This window comes from Candoia aspera, chromosome 2, assembly GCF_035149785.1.
Source record: "Candoia aspera isolate rCanAsp1 chromosome 2, rCanAsp1.hap2, whole genome shotgun sequence".
In the NCBI taxonomy this organism is placed as follows: domain Eukaryota; kingdom Metazoa; phylum Chordata; class Lepidosauria; order Squamata; family Boidae; genus Candoia; species Candoia aspera.
The window spans coordinates 3,807,873-3,829,511 of record NC_086154.1 but is presented as its reverse complement, the minus strand read 5'-3'; the positions used below and the strand labels follow the sequence as shown (position 1 = coordinate 3,829,511).

The 21,639-nt window shown below is 44.8% G+C and overlaps 1 protein-coding gene across 1 annotated transcript; it reads right to left on the bottom strand.

Moving 5' to 3' along the window:
- Nucleotides 1-1,647: 1,647 nt before the first annotated feature.
- Nucleotides 1,648-4,437, bottom strand: LOC134488830 (vomeronasal type-2 receptor 26-like). The gene is made up of 2 exons (XM_063291165.1): nucleotides 4,431-4,437; nucleotides 1,648-2,543 (listed from the first exon to the last, which is right to left on the bottom strand). The coding sequence occupies exons 1-2, from the start codon at nucleotides 4,435-4,437 to the stop codon at nucleotides 1,648-1,650; spliced, it is 903 nt and encodes a 300-aa protein (XP_063147235.1).
- Nucleotides 4,438-21,639: the final 17,202 nt, after the last annotated feature.

Here is a 21,639-nt window from a genome sequence, read left to right as displayed (position 1 = left end):
TTGCAATAGTCTATATGGGAGATGACCAGGGCATGAGTGACAGTTCGAAGGGCCGCTCACTCCAGGAAGGGGTGTAACTGGCGCACAACACGAAGTTGCCCATAACTGTATGCTATACTGATGACTTCCATTCCGCAAGGAAGAGCCCTTTCCTCGAACAGAGAAGAATAATCATTCTTTTAAAAACCCCACTCTGTTTTTAAGAGGACAGCTTAGTGGCACTTGCATAACTGTTTGTTTCATGGTGGCTGTCCTGGCCAGGAACCTCCCTGATGGCTTTCACAAAGCCACGATGATCACCTGCAGCATGCTGGCCTTTGCAGCATCTGGGTGCTCTTCCTGAGAAGCTGAGGGAGCTGGCGGAAGGAGGCCGGCCAGGCAGATCTTCCAGGAGAGGGAAGGAAGGGATGAAAAGTCCCGGCTGGGGCTGGAACCATCTTGCAACGAGGGGATGTGGGAAAGGGGTCAGGGGGCAGGGAAGCACTTTGGCCCCAGTGGAGGTGGGAAAGGAAGGGAGGCTTACACAGAGTTGGGCAGAGGAGATCAGGAGGGCCACTCAGCCCCAACTGATCATAAGAACGAGGGAGGGAGGAGAAGCCCAGGATGGTGGTCCAGGTCCTTGGGCACATGGGAGCCCTTCTGGAGTCCAGCAGAGCATCCTTTGGCCACAATCAAGAGCAAGGCCTGAACCCACAACAGGAAGAATCCCCAAATCACAAACTCAATGAAGTCGTCATCCTGCTCTTTGCTGTAGGTTTTAACTAGGCAGTTGATGCACTGGGCTCTTCTCTGGAGCCCGTTAGTCGAGGGGACAGAGGAGCAACTGCCCGTCTCTGCATCTATAACCTTTTGGCTTCGCCAAATCTCTAAATCTCAGTTATGCTGGACATGCATTTCTAGGCAGACACTGATGTTGCCAATGTCCTTTTCTTAACATATATATTAACACCGAAATAGATAAATCAGCTCATAAAAGGGCTGGAAATCTTGTAATACATGAGCGCCATTCTACCATATGTGGTGGTCATGTCAAAAGACTCAAAAATACTGGAAAAAATAGACAGTATTTTATGAAAGATAAAAATAAAAACAGAGTTTCAAACCTCAAGTTTTTTTCATTGGGAATATGTCCAAAATACCTCAATAAAAATATCACAATATATTAAGATGTACAATATGCTGATGGCTGCGAGGACAACGTCATTCACAAGGGAAAGCAAGTCAGGTCTCAGTAGAAACCAGGTCGAAAGCCCAACTGGAAAAGGTCCACATTCTCCATGATTTTCCAGGATTCCCGATGTTCTTTCTTGCTGAACCTGTAAAATTTTATTTTACCCCAGTCTGTTCTTCATTAGCCAGCATTATGGAACAGGCACAACATGGAAGCCTCCTATCTCTCTCTCTTCATGTTGTATAATGAGTTGGACACATTTCTATACACTCAACCTCAAAGAGAAAAGAAAAAAATACCTATTTATTAAAATCTAGTCATCCATTTCTATCTCATGAAGAAATGAGAGTTGAAGAAAAAAGGCCTTGGAGCTTTTTTATTTTATTTTATTTTTTTAAGAACATGAAATTGTCAAATACTGTTGGTTGGAATCAGTAAATGATCTTTCCAGGAACCACCTCCCAAAATTCACTTTACTATTTTGACATCACATGTTCTTTTGTATTCAGATCCGGTCTTAGATAAACAATATAGCACTTGGGCAGAAAGATGCAGCCCAGCAGGCTAGCATTGGAGGCCAGGATGGAGAAGACCTGCACGGCCACTGTGTACTTGCCCTTGGTGCTCAGGTAGGCAGGCACGAAGGACACCCAGACACTGCAGAAGACCAGCATGCTGAAGGTGATCATCTTGGCTTCGTTGAAAGCCCCAGGGAGGTTCCTGGCCAGGAAAGCCACCATGAAGCAGACGGCAGCCAGGAAGCCCATGTAGCCAAGGGCACCATAAAACATAAAGACACTGCCTTCGTTGCATTGCAGAATAATCTCTTCAGATTGTGAGTGCATGTCAGAGTCAGGGAATGGTGGAGAAGTGCCCAACCAGATGCTGCAGAGGACAACTTGGACACCCGAGCAACTAAGGATGATGGTGTTGGCCAGGCTCTTCCCCAGCCATTTCTGCACTTTATTCCCTGGTTTTGTGGCCAAGAAGGCTAAGACCACTGTCATCGTTTTGGCCAGAACAGAAGAGACAGCGAGTGAGAAAATGATGCTGAAGGCTGTTTGTCGGAGAAGACAGGTGGCTCTCCTGGGCTGGCCAAAGAACAGGAAGGAGGTCAAGAAGGAAAGCAGGAGGGAGACAAGGAGGATGTAGGAGAGGTCCCGATTGTTGGCTTTGACAATTGGAGTGTTGTGGAATTTAATGAAGATTCCCAAGACAAAGCCTGTGATTAAAGAGAGGATCAAGGCAAGGGAAGCCAAGATGATCCCCAGATTTTCTTGATAAGATAGGAAGGTTATAATCTTGTCTATACAGTGATCTTGATGGATGTTTGGATATTGATCTTTTGGACATTTGGTACATTTTTCTGCATCTGAAAAAAGCAAGAGTAAGATCTCCCGTAAAGCATAAACTTTAAATAAATTCAGTCTGAATTTATGGTGATGTGAATGACTGCGTGTGAAGGACATCAGTCTGCAATATGAAGGAGGATGCCAAGTTGGGGGGGGGGGGCACTGTCCTCCACTATTCACACAGAGGCTGGGCTGCTGTGTTGAGGTTCCTTTAATTTGGCTTCCAGATATGAGCAGTGAAGGAGATGTTTAGGGACCAAGCTGAAAGCCCCTCATCCAAAGACATCCTCCCAAGGGAAACATGTCACAGTCTCAGTCCCATGGTGTCAAAGTAGGGAACTCCACCCTCCCCACAGCACTTTCCCAAGGAAACCAAAACTGTCAGCTCAGCCATAAAACCATTATATAGCATGGTTCATAATCAGGAAAGAAAGGAAGGAATCTAAATTGTCAGCTCAGCTGTAAAACTTTTGGAAGACTAAGAAATGCTAAATGGCTGGGAGAAGATCCCAGGAGAGGAACCCAGAGTCTGGAACCAGGGGACAGTTTGATAAACCCCATAAGACTAACTCTTGAGAAAGAAACGATGTTCCTGAAACCCCACCTCTTTATTCCTTCAGCTCCCCATTGTCTTTGTCACCTCCTGGTTACACCCATATGGCCTCATGAACCTTACTAGGCACGTGGTATGCTAAATCCAAGGAAAATCGCTCCCATCACATGTACCGTATAGCTTGATTTCGTAAGTCTGTAAAGGGAGACTCTGTAACTTCTCCCTCCTTTTGACTTATGTGCCATCAGTTTCTCTGAGGAACTTAGCCAGAAGTCTCCCATGTAAAGCAAAACTGTGCTTCAAATTGATTTTTAAGAAGTGAAATTCCATATTAAGTTGTGGAGAGGAGCAGATTTTCTATCTTGTCTGTGTTTACCCTGATTGGTAAATTCCCATCTTTCTTGTCCCCTCCCTCGCATGCCTGGACAACAAGGACCAGTCGCTTCCCTTTCCTTGGGCAGGTCCTTTGAGGGTTGATTTAAAAAGCCCACCAGAGTGTTATGCTTCTTCTTTCACTCCAGGTAAAAAGGGAAATGGTGTCAACTTTTCTTTAATTGAATATTATTGGTTTTTAAGTCACAATTTCAGAAGGAAGGAAGGAAGGAAGGAAGGAAGGAAGGAAGGAAGGAAGGAAGGAAGGAAGGAAGGAAGGAAGGAAGGAAGGAAGGAAGGAAGGAAGGAAGGAAGGAAGGAAGGAAGGAAGGAAGGAAGGAAGGAAGGAAGGGTCCACCATTTTAATTTTCCAGGACTAAACTTGTTTTAAAAAAAATAATCCCAAGCTTTCATCAGTGCATCAAGGGAGAAAGCAAACACTTCCTACATTGGGATGAAGAGAAAGGACCAATGCCAGTAGAAGTAAAAAACAAAAACTACTTTTTACTGGAAGAATGAAAATTAGGAGGAGGTGACCTTCAGGAAAAGCTCAGCGTTGATTGAGGACATCATGACGCATTCCTGTTCTTAACAAACGTTTAAGGTTCCCTCCAGAACAAGAGGAAAGTCTGGTTCATCCATGAGTGGTGATTTTTATATATATTCTTTCATCTGGTCTCCCCTTAGTGAGAAATCTGAAGTTGGAACAGCCATTTATGCCATCAGGTCTACCACCCCCGTTCAGCGCAGGGGCTCAGATTGGGGAGGGCTGTTTTCTTGATTTCATGAACACAGCAAGGAAGAGGTGAAAATAGAAAAGGCCACAAGTTAAACTCCCAAATTAATTCTTATCACCCAGAATGAAATAGATACATAAAGAATTGAACAAGAATGGGATCCAACTGAGAAATGCTTTTCAAAAAGCCCTTGAACAGAAAATGTCTGAGTAAGGATTTTCTCCCTTTCCTGCAGTCTCACCCACCTTCCATGGTGGAGATGGTTCCTTCTGCACAAGGAAGACAGTCATAGCAGCAGATGGGCCTCCCTTCCTGAGCCACCTTCCTGAATCCAGGATGACAGCTTTCCACACACTGGGAAGGAGGCAGCGGCTGAGGAGAGACAAGGAAACGTTCAGGAAATCAATTTATTTCACAAAAGGAGATAAAGCAGGAAGGACTTAGTGATCTGAAATTCAGGACTGCGCTTTATTCAGTTTGAAGCCTATGTGTCATGTTCCCCCTTTCAATGTTCTGTTAACATCGTAACATTTCACATGTCAAGCCATTTTCCGTGTATATTCACCTGGCTCATGTCTGGGTTTTTCCATTCCTGCACTCTGCTTTGTTTTGGAACTTTGGAATGTATGTTTGGGTTTGCACTCCTGTTCAAGGTTACTTTCCCAGGCGCGTGTAACGGTTCCTAGCACCTGGGAGGGGGTGTGTGCTGACAGGTGCTTGGGGCAGGACTGGATTGAAGGCAAGGCTTTTAAGTTTGTATTTGGCGCACTTTTGGTCATTCTCAGCTTTCTCTGTATTTGCATACTATTCCTTTAATAAATCAGTTATCTTTAAGCCCGGGCTTGTGAGACTGAGTATTTGGGATTAGGCAACCATTACATAAAGCTGAGAATCGTTTATATCATTTCCGCTAGCCCCATCCAAAGTTGGGTAAAGAGGAGCGCTAGCGATGATCGAACCTCCGCTTCGTGAGAGTGAAGGGAGCAAAGAAGAGCCGGACTCGACGAAGACTCTGATAGCTCCAACTTCGAGAGCGCAAAGGGCAGCACATTGAGAGAGGCGAGATGTCCAATTGGATGATCTATTGTTGGCAGTGCAGGGTGCCACAGGGGGTGTACTCCAGCCCCAACCCGAGGTGGAAGCAGCACCAGGGAAGGGATCTCCACAGCCATCCTGGGAACCCGAAATCCCCTTATCGCCGAGGGTGGTGGTAACCAATAGACCCTTAGAAGAGCCTGTCACCCCTGCCCACATGAAAGCAATAGAGGACAAAATGGATATGATAGTAACCCTCCTAAAGGATGTCACCAGAGGCTCAGGGTCCCTACAGGAAGACTGGGAAGAGGATCCCTCTCAGCTGGTTTTCCCAAGACGGAGTTCCCTGTCATTCAGGGGAAGAAGTAAGACTCGAGCTCCCCGGCAACTGGGAGGAAGGGAGTCAAGGGCGTCCAGAGATCGGCCACCACTGGTGGCTCGACGCACGTTGTTGTTTGCAGAGCCACCACAGCCGGTGGAGCCGGTAAGGACCTTCCCACCCTTTGGGGTGAAGTTTGATGGGGACCCTACCACGCTCTCCTCCTTCATTACAAATGCTAGACATTATATGGAGGATTGGGGCCGAAGTTTTCGCTCTGAACAAGGCAAGATTAATTTTATTGCCAACAAGCTGAAGGGGAGGGCAGCTGATTGGTACGTACAGCTGTGCCAAGCTGAGGCCACGGAGTTAGAAGACTTTGATGAGTTTCTGTGGGCGCTAAAACAGCACTTTGAAGACCCATTGGCCCAAGAGAGAGCGAAGAACTCCCTGAGAAAACTCTACCAAGGAACCCTCTCTGTCACAGACTACGCTTTGGAATTTAAAGCCCTGGCGGGGAAGGTGGAGGACTGGTCCCAGTCGACTTTGGTGGAGATGTTCAAGCAAGGGCTGGAGACAGAAATCCTCTGTTGGGCTTTGTGTAGGGATGATCCTAAAACGTTATACGGCTGGATTCAGTTGGCAGGCAGTGCGGAAAACGCTCTACAAATGTATGCCCAGAGCAAGGAACTGAGACAACCCCGAGTCGCTAAGGGGGCTCGTGCTTCTGGATATTTGAGTCGCCCTAAACCAAAAACTTGGGAGGAAGAAAGGGAATGACGATTTGCGAAAGGGCAGTGCTTAAGATGCGGGAAAGATGGGCATCGTGCTACTTCGTGCCCAAGACGCCGACCAGAGGAACAGCCCGGGAAAGCACCTGGAAAATCGCCATCCCTCCCGCGCAAGATGAAGGCTGCCTGTGCTGAACTCGACCCTCCAGATCTTCCATTCAGGGAAGAGGAAGAGGAATTACAATTCGACCAGCCGGCGGGAAAAGCCTTCCACACGCCCTGAAGTGCGCCGTTGGGCAGGTGGAAGAAACCGGGCGCGACCACGATTCAGTGAGTGGGAACTTCCCTACAATGACTGTCAAAGTAAAATTGGGCTCTAGAACCAAAACTGTCGAAGTCTGGGCCATGCTGGACTCGGGTTCTCGTTCGCTGATGCATCCTGATGTCGTAGCTGCCCTAGAACTGCCCACATTCCCTTTGCCACGGCCCATGATCTTCACGCAATTGGATGGGACCATGGCAGGAGGGAAAGCAGTCACTCACTCTAAGGACTGGTGGCTTTACAGACGGGCACCCATTGGGAGAAATTACCTTTTGTCATAGCTCCAGTGGGGGGCCCTTTGGTGATTTTGGGAATGCCTTGGTTTGTGCAACAAAACCCTTTCATCAATTGGCTGCATAGAACTGTAACGTTTGCTGATGGATTTTATAAAGTACCTGAAAAGGACTTGTTAGAGGACATGGAGGGAGGACGGGTGGCTAACACTACAGTACAAACACTTCCGCTGCTAGAAGGGCTGCCCAACCAATACCAGGATCTGGCTGATGTGTTTGGGGAGAAGGAAGCAGATCGCTTGCCACCTCACCGGAAAACAGACTGTGCCATTGAATTTCTCCCTAATGTAAAGTTACCTCACCCAAAAATCTATCCCATGTCTCCTAAAGAGCTAACTACGCTGAGGGAATTCATTGGCAAAAACCTGGCTAGGGGTTTCATTGAGCCTGCAAACTCCCCGGTGGGGGCCCCTGTTCTCTTTAGACCAAAAAAGGATGGCTCATTGAGGCTGTGTACCGATTTCCGCGGGCTCAATGCAGTCTCAATATTAAATAGATATCCTTTGCCCCTTATCAAAGATATGTTATCACATCTGGCCAGAGGCCAAATCTTCTCAAAATTGGATCTCAGAGAAGCCTATTTTCGCATTCGCATAAGGGAAGGGGATGAATGGAAAACAGTGTTTAACTGTCCTCTTGGGGCTTTCCAATACAAAGTCCTGCCCTTTGGGTTATCGGGGGCACCTGGGGTTTTTATGCAACTTATCAATGAGGTCTTGCACGACCACCTGTTTAAGGGAGTACTGGTGTATTTGGATGATGTATTGATTTATACTGAAACCATGTCAGAACATATTCACTTGGTGCGTCAAGTGCTTACTAAATTGAGAAAAGCTGAGTTGTATGCTAAACTGTCTAAGTGTGCCTTCCATCAATCCCAAATCAATTATCTAGGATATAGAATTTCCACTAAAGGTATTGAAATGGACCCTGCCAAGGTTGAAGCGATTGTGGCATGGGAGCCTCCCCGTACCAGGAGGCAATTACAAAGTTTCCTTGGATTCGCCAATTTCTACAGGGCATTTGCCCAAAATTTTGCAGAAATCGCCCTCCCCCTTACTGAACTGTTAAAAACTAAAGCGCAAGGGGATACGCGATGCTCTAAAAACCCAGGAGCGCTCCTTAAATGGACTCCAACTTGCCAATAGGCATTCGAGGTGCTCAAACAAATATTCACTACCGAACCCATTCTGCAGCATCCAGACCCCTCCAAGCCTTTCGTGGTACAGGTGGATGCCTCTGATTTCTCCGTCGGGGCACTACTGCTCCAGTCAGACCAGTCTGACACCTTGAAACCCTGTGCTTACCTCTCTCGCAAATTCACGGAAACAGAGAGATGGTGGCATGTTTGGGAAAAAGAGGCTTTTGCAGTAAAAACCGCTTTAGAAACTTGGTGCCACTTATTAGAGGGAGCTTCAAACCCTTTTGAAGTCTGGACTGACCATAAGAACTTGGAAGCATTAAGCACCAGTCGAAAACTCAGCCCCAAACAACTTCGCTGGGCTGAATTTTTAAGTCGTTTTGATTTTACCCTCAAATTCATACCAGGCAAGAAAAACTTTTTAGCTGATGCGCTGTCACGCAGACCCCAAGATGCTGGCCCAGGGCCAACAGTCCAGGGTACTGTGTGGACGGAAAAGCAACTGAGTTTGGCAGCTGTGACACGCAGCCAAGCGCGGGCGCAACAAACTCAGCCTCAAGCCACTCCGCCTGCCTCCCGGTCACCGCGCTTGCCAATTCTGGCAGACTTGCAACAACAGTTGCTATTCCACCTTAAAACTGATACTTGGTTACAAGCAAACCTACACACTGTAACTTTCACTGACAATTTTGCCTGGCGAAACGATCGTCTCTAAGTGCCTGACGCTTTGCGAAAAACAATCCTCCAGCATTGCCACGACGACAAGTTGGCTGGACATTTTGGATATCTTAAAACACTTCACCTGGTTAGGCGTCAATTTTGGTGGCCAACTTTGCTAAAGGACCTTAAGGCATATGTCACTGTGTGCCCTGTCTGCGCGGCTACAAAGCGCAAAACTGGCAAGCCTCAAGGTCTCCTCCAACCGGTGGCCACCCCGTCCTTCCCATGGCAGGACATATCCATGGACTTTATTGTCGACCTGCCACCCAGTCAACGAAAAACTGTCATTTGGGTGGTCAAAGATTTCTTTTCTAAACAAGCTCATTTCATCCCATGCGCCTCTATCCCCACCGCGCAACAGCTGGCACGCCTCTTCCTCGTTCACATGTACCGCCTCCATGGAATCCCCGCCCATCTGGTGAGTGACAGAAGCACACAATTTACGTCACAGTTTTGGCGGGCATTTTTGAAACTGCTTGGCACCAAACAAGCCTTATCCACCGCATGGCATCCGGAAACGGATGGATCTACTGAGGCAGTTAATTCTACACTTGAGCAATACCTCCGAGCATTTGTCAATTACCAACAGGACAACTGGGTGGACTTATTCCCATTTGCTGAAGTCGCTTATAACAACGCCGTGCATCAAAGCACTGGTCAAGTTCCCTTTAAAGCTGTCTTCGGGCGGGAGTTCGTCCCAATACCGGAACTCCTGCACCCGCAGCCACTCCCAGCCTCTCTCACTGACTGGGTTGACACACTCAAAGACTCGTGGCTCAATATTCAACAAGCTCTGCACCATGCCCAAACCACCTACAAATGCCATGCCGATGCTAAACGCTCCCGCGAACCTACTTTTGCTGTAGGGGATAAAGTCTACTTATCCACAAAATTCATCAAATCACCACAACCTTCCAAAAAACTTGGCCCTAAATTTGTCGGTCCTTTTCCCATTGTTGCACAAATTAACCCTGTTACTTTTAAACTGGATTTACCCCATAACCTCAAACGTTTACATCCTGTTTTCCATTGCAGTTTGCTCAAGCCCTACCTGCAGTCGGACCACTGGCATCCCCAACTGGCTCCACCACCTCCGATCATGATTTGATAACCAACAACACTTCGAGGTTACTGAAATCCTTGACTCCCGCCGCCAGCGTTCCACTTTGCAGTACCTCGTTCGCTGGAAACATTTCCCTCATCCTGAATGGGTTTCTGCTCCCGATGTACGCTCACCCCGCCTACTTGCTCGTTTTCACTCTACCTACCCGGACAAACCGGCTCCTTAGCATTGTTCTGGGGGGGGGGCGATATGTCATGTTCCCCCTTTCAATGTTCTGTTAACATCGTAACGTTTCACATGTCAAGCCATTTTCCGTGTATACCCGCCTGGCTCATTTCTGGGTTTTTCCATTCCTGTGCTCTGCTTTGTTTTGAACTTTGGAATGTATGTTTGGGTTTGCAATCCTATTCAAGGTTACTTTCCCAGGCGCATGTAACAGTTCCTAGCACCTGGGAGGGGGTGCATGCTGACGGGTGCTTGGGGCGGGACTGGATTGAAGGCAAGGCTTTTAAGTTTGTATTTGGTGCGCTTTTGGTCATTCTCAGCTTTCTCTGTATTTGCATACTATTCCTTTAATAAATCAGTTATCTTTAAGCTCGAGCTTGTGAGACTGAGTATTTGGGATTAGGCAACCATTACACTATGAAGACAATCGAGCTCATAACAACCTTCCTCTTATCCTCTCTTGTAATTTTTCACACACTGCAATATTTATATTCAGAGTCTAAATTCACACACTAAATTAGTCAAGGAAAGATTGGATGGATATTTTGATTTGGCATAAATAATCCTGTTGCCCTAAGGATCAAATCTACCTCCATTTGCACAGGACAACTTGTTTACTTCAATATTTAAGGGTGTATTTCTCATTGAAACCTTGACATCTAAGCAAGGAATTCTCTTGGAGAACTTTGATCACATCCAAAACCACTTCCTGTCCAAAGAATGCAACCCTGTTGGTAAGAGTTTTAGCAAGAACGAGATAAACTTTTCTCACCTTGTTCAGCACTTCCATCTCTACAGTCCCATTTGGGCTGATCATGAACGTGAAATCCTGGGATCCTTGTCTTTCTAGACCCCCAAATTTTACTTTTCTAACAGACAAATTGGAGAAAATCACCCAGTTCACGAGGTCCAGGTTTGATGCCAGGTCTCCCTTCTCATCCAGATACACCCCTTCTATAGAATTATTGTAGAACTGTGGATTTTGCAGGAAGGAATGAAGCTGGAATGGAAGAGAAAATGGGTATTTTTAGACAGGGGATCTAGCTTTCTATGATAAGACCTCTTCACTTGTGCTGGGGGTGAACTGAAGATTTCTGTTTGTTTATGTTTCTATCCATCTATCTGTTTATTTTCTATAGCCCCCCCCCCCATCTCAAAAAGTGACTCTCAGTGGCTTAAAATCGTAAAAACCATAAAACCATAAAAACAATTAACAAAACAAAACAAAATTAATATATATGGTCATCATGTAAATGATTCGTAGATGTTAGTATAGCCAAGAAATGGGGCCCTGGACACACTCGGGGCCCCAGGCTCAGGCACATAACCTGGTCTACATGGCCTTTTATACAAAATGAAGGTATCAGATTCATTCATTTTCCAACTTATTCAGCAGAGAATGTATAAATAATGGATTTGTGAAGCCAACTAACTGACACTTTAATTATACATGAAAAAAACCACAATGGGTGAGAGAAAACTTAATGTTTTTGTTTCAGACAATACGTGTTTTGACAACTGATGCACGGTTTAAACAGTGGCAAAAGGATATATATAAATTTCTGTGTCAGGGGAAACTATAATTAGTTAAACGTAAGGTTTTACAAGGTGCAATGAAAGAGGAGGACTGGGTCTACCTGACTTGAAGTTGTATTTATCAGCTTACTGTTTGGTCTGGATGAAAGAGTTGGTGCGGCTGAGAAAGAGAAGGCTCTTGGAGTTAGAAGGACACAACCTGAGATTTGGGTGAAATGGATCCTTGTGGTCTGACAAAGGCAAGGTCAATGTGGCTTTTAAAAGTCACTATGTTAGGTGTGCCACATTAAGTACATGGAATAGATTCATGGGGCAGGCTGGCCCTTCCAGCTCTCTTCTGGGGGAGTCCCTCAGCTGTCCAAACGGTTCGCTTGTTGAATCTGTGAAGAGCCTCTTTGATCATTAGGATCTGACTTTCGTTTGAAAGGAAATCTCCTCTTTCACTCAGCCTTTCTTGCCTTTTCTGTAGCTGGAAGAAGGTGTGATGGGATAAATCTTCTCTCAAAAGGAAACAATTCTTTCAGGAAAAGATGCAAGTCCCTCAAGAGGCAAAATAAGCTTCAAGTGCTGAGAGATGAAGATAGTGGAGGAAGGGGGAACTGGATGATCATGGTATTTGAATCTAACTCATCTGATAAATACTAAGCAGGAACGCATGTTCAGGAATACACCCCGTGCAGGTAGAAAGAAGCATTGTATGGACTTCCTAAAGAAAGAATTCAAATCTACCCTTAGTGGAAGAAATGCAACTGCTGAATGTGCTAGCAAGTTCCTTTCCAACCTTCACCAAGGTTGTGTGGTGGATAACGGGCTGGGGATGATGGACTGGAGAGACCAAGGATTGAGAGCCCTCCTCAGCCTTGGAAGCTCCCTTGGGGAGGTCAGACCAATGGGTTGCTCTGAGTTAGCCAAATTTGTATCCTGGGTTGTTCTGGGAAGAACGTTGGAGGAGTTAGTGATCCAGATCCCACCTTGAGTCTGGAGAAAAGGTGAAGGTCAAAACTTAAGAATCTTGTGGAAGGAAAGCATAAGCTTGGTTTTCTCTACCAGGGATTTAAGGCAGCCTGAAGGATGTTGCAACGCTAAGCTGAAAAAAAGTATGTTGTGCAAAACTACACTGCAAAAATCTCCTTCTAGAGACACAACACTACTCCATCTCTGTAGAGGTTTGCAGCTGAATGGGAAACTCACTAGGAGAGGAATCTTGGTTTTCCTTGAGGTCATAGCCTGCACAGTTTATCACGCTAGAAAAGATTGGCCACTTGCTGTGACCCTTCAACATTTTGTTTCTCCAATCCTACTGAAAATTGAAAACAGGGGCAAAGGAATAATACTCATTTAACCAAGAACTAGGGATAGTGTGTGGGCTAAGGCATGTTGTTTTTTTTTTCTCTCTCTGCTTTTGGCTGTAGAGCCATTAAGGTTACTATGGTAATTGAATACTTCCTTAAGTTTCGGCAGAGTGAAGAGTTCGAATTTAATTGTCCTGAGTTTGGGTGTCAATAGCTGCATTGCCTGGGGGAGGGCAGCTTGCTTGTTACTTGTTTAGTTTCATTTTTGCAGCTGAGGAAGCAGCTCAGTTCTTTCTTAGCGTGTGTGTGAATGCACAAGCTTGTAAATATGTTTTTGTGTATTCTGTAAATAAACTTATTTTTATACAAATGCCTGGTGTGTGATGTTTCTGAACTCTCTGGGCCAAAAGGTTTCTAGCACTCTGACAAGGCAGACTACACACCACATATCATTGGAATGAATGGGACAGGTTTGGGGCAGGGGAGAGAGTGTGGTGCTCCTGCTCACAAAGAGAAAGGTCAGAGAAGGGAAACATGCAAGCAAAGCAATAGGCAAACCAAGAAACCATTATTGGCAGGAAATGAAATGTCATTTGATTGAATGAGGGAAAGGATGGCTAAACAGTGAACACGGCCAAATTCTTCTTCCAAATGAAGTTTAAAAGGAGAAACTGTTGACAAAGAAGGAAAAAAGGAAAGGGAATTCAGAAGGGAGAGGGATGGAAAGTTGGAATTCAATGTAATGTTTGTCTTTGAATTTTATTTTATTTTCTGATTTGATTTTGAGAATAGGAGCCTGGTTCTTATATTTGTAAAACTTATTCGTAATTGCAGGAGAAAAATGTGCAGCAGAAAAGCAATACCTGCCAGGACTTCAGCCTTGGAGTCTCCAAGTTCTTCCCACCATTGATCCTTCTCCTCTTAAGTTTAGATAAATAGGCTGCATGGAAGGCCCGGGCCACAGCCCAGATGGTGTTGTAAGTGAAGTAGTTGTCCAGAGACAGAATCCGGTCAATTATCTCCTGAGGCTGAGCCTGCCGTTCTTCTCTCTCTCTGCACCGTCTCCAGACTTTCACAGAAAAGGCATCCTTGGTGTAGGAGCATCTGAAATATCTCCATGCCAGGTAATGCACAGTGGGGTAAAAATGCGCAAACCCAACGTATTTTGCCATGTGGTTTCTCTTCATCAGAAAGGAAAAAATGCTATGAAGGAATTGAATGGATATGTCATCATGTGCCAAAAACATGGCGAAGTCCCATCGGATTGTTGTGATCAGGACTTTCCCTGTAACAGACTCCTTAAAAGTTGCGAAAACTACTTGTATAATCTTTAGCCCCATATTGACCTCATAATTGTCAGCTCCATAAAGAAAGACATTCACTTGTCTCCAATTGCGGTATGGACCATCACTTATGAAGACATTATGTAGCATTTTGGAAAAAGTTTGTGATATAACTGGACAAATGCCATTCCTTAGCAACATAGAAGTCAATGTCCTCATGAACCTCAGCCCCTGGTCAGTGTCTGGAGCAATCAGACCAACCAGGGTCCACCTGAAATGGAGAAGCAGCTTGACCATCCCTGGGTACTGGACTCCTTCAGCAGGGAGCATCGGGTAGAAGAAAGGAGACTGAGTTTTATCGCTCAAAGTCTGGGAAACAAAAGTGCAACTGATCTGAAAAGCAATGAAATATATGTTTATTTCATGCCAATTGTATCCAAAATTGAAGAACACAACTCCGGCCTTAATGAAGCAATAATTACATTCCTAACTAAGATGGCTTATCTACACACTCATTGCTTTATGAAGTGTTTCCCTTCTTTTTGCTTCTTTGGTAGATACTTTTTCAAATTCTTGGAAATGAAAGCTCCCCCAATCTGGACTGGGACCATGGTGGGAGGGAATATGTGTGCTCTGGTCCTTCCCTCCCTTTGCCTAACCTGAACCTTCATCCTTAATGCCTACCATGTACACAATATCACTCTCTTCTTCACTTGCAATACAAGACCTCTGACTGAAAGTTACATGACTAAATATTCTCTTCCCTGCAAAGACACACCTGGGGGACTTTGTAGATGCCTGATATGGTCGAAATCTGGATGGAAATGTCAGTCTCGGCCCCTTCGAGAAGAGCCACTGTATTTCTCTCCCTTCCACAGCTGTAGTTGGGAACGTTGGCCTCCCCGTCCGAAAGCAGGTCCAGCAGAGCATCCGAAGTCATTTGTGCACTGAAATAGTTTTCATAAATATTGTACCCCAGGGTGATGTTTGGTAAGAGGTGGGAATCCTGGTTGATCTCCTGGATGGCAAAAAGGAAGGACAGCATTTTCCAGTAATCTGGTGATCCTATCCTAAAAGTATGAATATGTTGGAACATAAAAATGAAAGGAAGATTTTACTGGGCCTTTTTTTACAATTATATTCATAATCCACCCATGCCCAAGAATTTCTCTGAATGAATTACAGTATTTTTAACAATATTAATCTACCTTCTTCTACTTAATTGTTACAGCTTCAAAGTTTGAACTATATAGAATCATTACATTCTAAACCAGGAATGGCCACTTAGAGCACCATCTAACACACATACAAACATTTTACAAACACATACAAGGAGCTGCTGTGACAATTTACAAATCAATATGTTCCCAATTTCTGGACAAGTTTAGATTCTAAAGATCTTGAGTGGAGATTCAGCTTCCAGTGAATTCAGGATCAGATTCTGCTATCTAGCATTGATTCATAATGGGACTCAGAGACATTTGGAAATTCAATGACTAAATAAAGTCTCACCTGTGATTCCTTCGTACTATCAGTGATTTTTTTGTGCAGAAAAGAGAACGTGCATTTTCAATGCAGGGGAATAATATAGTTGTCCTTCATTTTTGTGTCCATGTTGACCAATTTCTAGGCAAAGGAGTATTACAAAGGAGGAACCACCCTCTCTTGACCAGCCACGGTCTAGCTCTACTCAGAGGATGTCAAGGAAAGTCAGGTGAGAGATTGCAAATGTGGGGGATCAGGGGGACAATGCCTTGTAAGCTTGAAAGTTGCTTTAATGAAATGCCGGTAGATTCACTTACCACAGAAATTCATTTGAAGGGGTTGTGCTGAAGTTTAAAAGTTGAAACTTAGCCCTAGTTCCAGAGTATATGCCATTAATGAAAAGATCTCCTGTCCTGTAATAATTTTGTGGGTTCACCCCATCCCTCCTTGGAGTCAGGAAGCATTTGGCCTTGAGCTTCATACAGACTCTTTGGGGCCACAGAAGCAGCACAAGCAGCAACATGACTTGTGTTCCTGAGTGAACCATCAGCCCTGTTCTTGCTTTCAGTAAAGATCAAGAAGATGTAGGAAAATCCAAAGCCCTCTTCCAAGGCAGAAACTTCAGAGTCTTTCCTAATCCAGGTCAGATCAAGGCGAGGCTTCACACCTCAAGGGGAGAGGAGTAAACACAGTCCCGGCCTCCCTCAAAGGCTCCCCTTGCTCTTTCTTTCTCCAGAACCATTTATGGATCCACAATTCCCCGAAGCCATGACATCAGCCAACAAGGCTTTAGTCTGGTATTGAGGGGAAAATAAGTTATTGACATCAGTTGTCAGGTTTACTTAAGTCTCCAGAGATTGAGCACTAATACCAGTTAATCACTTTGGTTTGGTAATTGTAAGGAAGAGAGACTTCACCTCTCTGAACATTGAATGAGTCAACAGCCAGATACACACAGGGAGAAGTCAAAGGTGAGCTTCAAACTCTGAAGAGGTTCCACAGAATGGGACAGGGAAAATTGTCCCTACACAGCTGTTTAAAAATCTCACTATAATCAAGAGATTTTTAATCTGGGTGTGAACAGTCACATATCAGTATGAATTTAGTTGGTCTTCATTTATGGTGCGCTTTGATTATATTTTTCAGGCTAGCCACGGATCTGCTGAGACAGGGGTTTGCCCGTCTATTGAATAGAGAAACTTATTTATTTATTTATTTATTATTTATTTATATTTCTATAGCCACCCATCCAAATTGACCCTAGATGGATAACAACACTTTAAAATATCATGGAACTTATAACTACAGAAATCAATAGCTGAGGTAAAAAAAAAAGAACCAATAAAAACAAATTATGATACTCATTGCATACCACTGCTACACATCTGGAACTGCAAGCCCAATCATGAAACCATATTTTTAAGACCTTGCTAAAGGCCAGCGGGATTTCCCTAATAGATGGGACCCAGAGCATCCTTCCCTGCCCAGCCTGATGGAACAGATATAACTATTTGGGGAAGGGCTGTCTCCCAAATAACCTGGCCCCCTTTATGAAGGGCCTCTTGAGTCCTTACTAGCACCTTGAATTGAAGCTGGAAACATGCTGGCGACCAGTATACCTCACAGATCGGATGTGTAGCATATGCTGATGGATGAAGGCCCATAACTGCCTGTGCCTCTGCAGAGACAAAGAGGTAAAGCTGCATATCATCAGCATGTGGATGGTACCTCATCCCATGCATTCTGATCTGCTCAGAAGTGGGGAGGCAGCATTCTCCCCCCAGAGGCAGTTCTCATCCATACAGGCTCACAAGTAATATGGCACCAGGGCTTCCATTTCCTCCCACCAGTGTTCTTGGGGGTGGGCAGGATTATCTCGGATGACCACACACTGTGTGCTGCCACCAGTAGTCTCTGGTGCTTGTGCAGAAGCAAAGTTCCAACCTCTCTGTTTCTGGTCTTTCCATTGCTGACCCCAATTCATGGTAGAAATAGACCCTTTCAGGGGTATGTTTGAAAAACAGGCCAGGACAGATAAAGTTGAAGCTGGAGGCCAAGACACAGCTCAAGAGTTGAGGGGCTACAATCCCTCTTTAGAGACTGATGCAAATTAGATAACCACACGATCAGGCTGAGCAGCCAGGTATTTCATGGGACATAACGTAGCATGTGCCCAGTGAGGTCCATGAGGCCATTAAGGTGTAAGTAGTGTGACTGGACTACAAAGGCCATGGGCTTTTGAAAGAACAAAGGGGTAGTTATTCCATGAACATCATTTATTTCTAGGGAATTACTTTCCAGAACTTTTCAAGCTTATCAGCATTTGTCAGCCATCTCAGTGTTTTATGGCTGGGCTGACAGTTTTGGTTTCCCTGGGGAGAAAGTGGAAGGATCAAGTGTCCTGAGATTAGACAATGTGATGTGCAACTGTCAAGGTCAGATTTTTTTTCTCTGTAGTGGTCTGACTGCTTGGGCACATTAGCAGTTGCAGGGAAAGTGGAAAGAAAACTTTATTTTGTTCACCTTGCACAGAGTCTTGGATAGATGGGCCACCATATAAGATGGGCGGATGGGCGGATGGGCGGGTGGATGGATTTAAACTCTTTAGAGTCACTTGTAAAGTGGCAGAACAGATTTCACAAAAAAAGAAGTATAAAAGAAGCAGAGCAGGTAGACAAAAGCAGAGAAAGATCTTCTCAGCCTGGCCGGAGATGCTGCTTGAGTGAGAAGCAAGTGGACATGGAGCTGTGGAGGCAACAGCTGGGAGAGAAAGGAGCTGGGCATCAGTTGATGGCCAGCAGCAAGGAAAAGGCAGCCCTGGCTGGAGGTGGTGGAGAGCAAGCCCAAGGGGTTCAGGTGCTGGAGAAGAAGACATTGTTAGCATCCCCAAGTTGTACTGAAGATAAAGCGTGGAGGAGACAGAAACTAGCAGCAAAGTCTTTTTGGCTAGTAAAGTAGACATGTAAGACCCTGAGCTGTGTTAGTATACCGTAGAGTTAGATGTGTTATTATACTGTACATATTTATGCTTGGTCACAATATTTATTTTTCTATTTAATTTTTATCCCACCTTTATTATTTTTATAAATAACTCAAGGCGGTGAACTTACCGAATTCTCCTTCCTCCCCTTATTTTCCCCACAAAAACAATCCTGTGAGGTGAGTTGGGCTGAAAGAGTGACTGGCCCAAGGTCACCCAGATGGCATTAATGCCTAAGACGGGACTAGAAATCACAGTCTCCTGTTTCTAGCCCAGCACCTTAACCACTAGACAAACACACACAGACACTCACGAGATCCAGTGTTGTTTAGTGGTTAAGGCAACAGGCTAGAAACTAGGAGACTGATTTCAGTTCTACCTTAGGCCTGAAACCTAACTGGGTGACCTTGGGCCAGTCCCTCTCTCTCAGCCCTAGGAAGGAAGCAATGGCAAGCCACTTCTGTAATCTTGCCAAGAAAACTGCAGGAACTTGTCCAGGCAGTTGCCAGGAGGCAATACTGACTAGAAAGCACAAAACACACTCACACACACACACAGAGATTAGAAGTCTTTAAATACATTTATGCACTATGCCTCTATAACTATAAACACCACTGCATACACTTGTTCACTGTGTGTGTGTGTGGTTTCATTCCTGTCCAATTTCCACACTCTGCACCCCTGAAAGAGGACCATTGTATCCACTCCCAGCCCTCAGAAGCAAGCCAGGAGAGACCATCATTGATGAACTTGAAAGTGGCTGAGAGGTCTTTTATAAAGAACATATAACTCTGCCCATAAACAGCAAAATAGATAAATCATATCATAAACGGGCTGGAAATGTGATACATGAGGGACATTCTACAATCTGTGGTGGTCATGTCAAAAAACTCAAAAATACTGTAAAACGTACACAGTATTTTCTAAGAAATAAAAACAGTTTGAAACCTCAGGATTTTTTAGTTGGGAATACTTCCAGAATACCTCATGAAAAATGTCACAGTGTAGTAAGATATCTGCTGATGTCCGTGGAGATAAGGTCATTCACAAGGGAAAGCAAGTCAGACTCAGTACTGAAACCCGGTCCAAAGCTCAACTGGGAAAGGTCCAAATTATCCCCTATTTTCCAGGACTTCACATGTTTTTTTCTCTTGCTGAACCTGTAATTTTTTTGTTTTATCTCACTCTGCTCTTAATTAGCCACAGTTTTGGAGCAGGCAAAAGCTGGAAACTTCCTGTCCCTCTCTTCACTTTTGTAATATACAGCTGCCCACATTTCTATGCACACAGCCTCAAGAGAAAAGGGAGATATATATTCATTAAAAAGTAGTCATCCATTTGTATCTCTTGAAGAGATGATAGTTGAAGAAAAAAGGCCTTGGAGCTGTTTTATTTATTTATTTTTTAAGAACAGTAACTGATCATTTGGGGAACCACCTACCCAAAATTCACTTTATTTTTTTGACATCACTTGTTCTTTTGTATTCAGATCTGGTCTTAGATAAAGAATGTAGCACTTGGGGACAAAGATGCAGCCCAGCAGGTCAGCATTGGAAGCCAGGATGGAGAAGACCTGCATGGCCACCATGTACTTGCCCTTTTTGCTCAGATAGGCGGGCATGAAGGACACCCAGACACTGCAGAAGACCAGCATGCTGAACCTGATCAGCTTGGCTTCATTAAAGGCCCCATTGAGATTCCTGGCCAGGAAAGCCACCATGAAACAGATGGCACCCAGGAAACACATGTAGCCCAGGACACCATAAAACATAAAGACACTGCCTTCGTTGCATTGCAGAATAATCTCTTCAGATTGTGAGTGCAGGTCAGAATCAGGGAATGGTGGAGAAGTGCCCAACCAGATGCTGCAGAGGACAACTTGGACACCCGAACAAGAAAGGGTGATGGAGTTGGCCAGGCTCTTCCCCAGCCATCTCTGCACTTTATTCCCTGGCTTTGAGGCCAAGAACACTAAGACCACTGTTACTGTTTTGGCCAGGACAGAAGAGACAGCGAGTGAGAAAATGATGCTGAAGGCTGTTTGTCAGAGAAGGCAGGTGGCTCTCCTTGGTTGGCCAATGAAGAGGAAGGAGGTCAAGAAGGAAAGCAGAAGTGATACAAGAAGGATGTAAGAGGGGTCCCGATTATTGGCTTTGATGATCGGAATGTCTTTGAATTTGCAAAGACAAAGCCTGTAATTAAAGAGAGGATCAATGCAATGGATGTCAGGATGACCCCCAGATTTTCCTCAAAAGAAAGGTAGTTTTTAGTCTTGGAAACACAGTGAACTCGATTGGTGTTTGGATGTTGATCTTCTGGACATTTGGTGCATTTTTCTGCATCTGAAAAAGAGCAACAATAAGTTCTCCCATTAAGCATGTTGTTTAATCAGATGCTGTGGCTGGGTGAAATTGTTTTTGGAGTGAATGACTGTGTGTGGATGAAATCAGTGTGCTTCTTCATTTCCCTCCAGCTAGAAGTTCTTAATGTTTCTTTATTTTTCTTTCTTTAATGTCATCAGTTAATCAGTGAACTCGTTGAGAGAGAGGGAGTGAGGGAGGGAGGGAGGGAGGGAGGGAGGGTCTAGGAAGGAAGGAAGCTCCACCATTGTACCTTTCCACTGCTGAACCTGTTGAAAATTAAAGTCCAGCCTTTGGTCAGTGCTTCAGAGGAACAAGAGACCCTGCCTACAATGGAATGAAGTCCATCAAAAGACCTCTTAGCACCACCACCCAGAGTCCCTGTCATGACCCCGTTGCAAGGCACAAAGAGCCTCACAACGTGGATCATGATCATTAAGGAAAATCACACAGGTAATCAACCCAGTTACTTTCAAACTGGAACTGCCCCACAACTTGAGACGGGTCCACCCAGTATTCCACTGCGCCCTACTGAAACCAACAAACACATCCAAATGGCATATGGAGGAACCACTGCCCCCACCCACCATGATAGACAACCAACAACATTTTGAAGTACAAGAAATACTGGACTCAAGAAAGCAAAGAGGCAAGCTGCAATACCTCGTC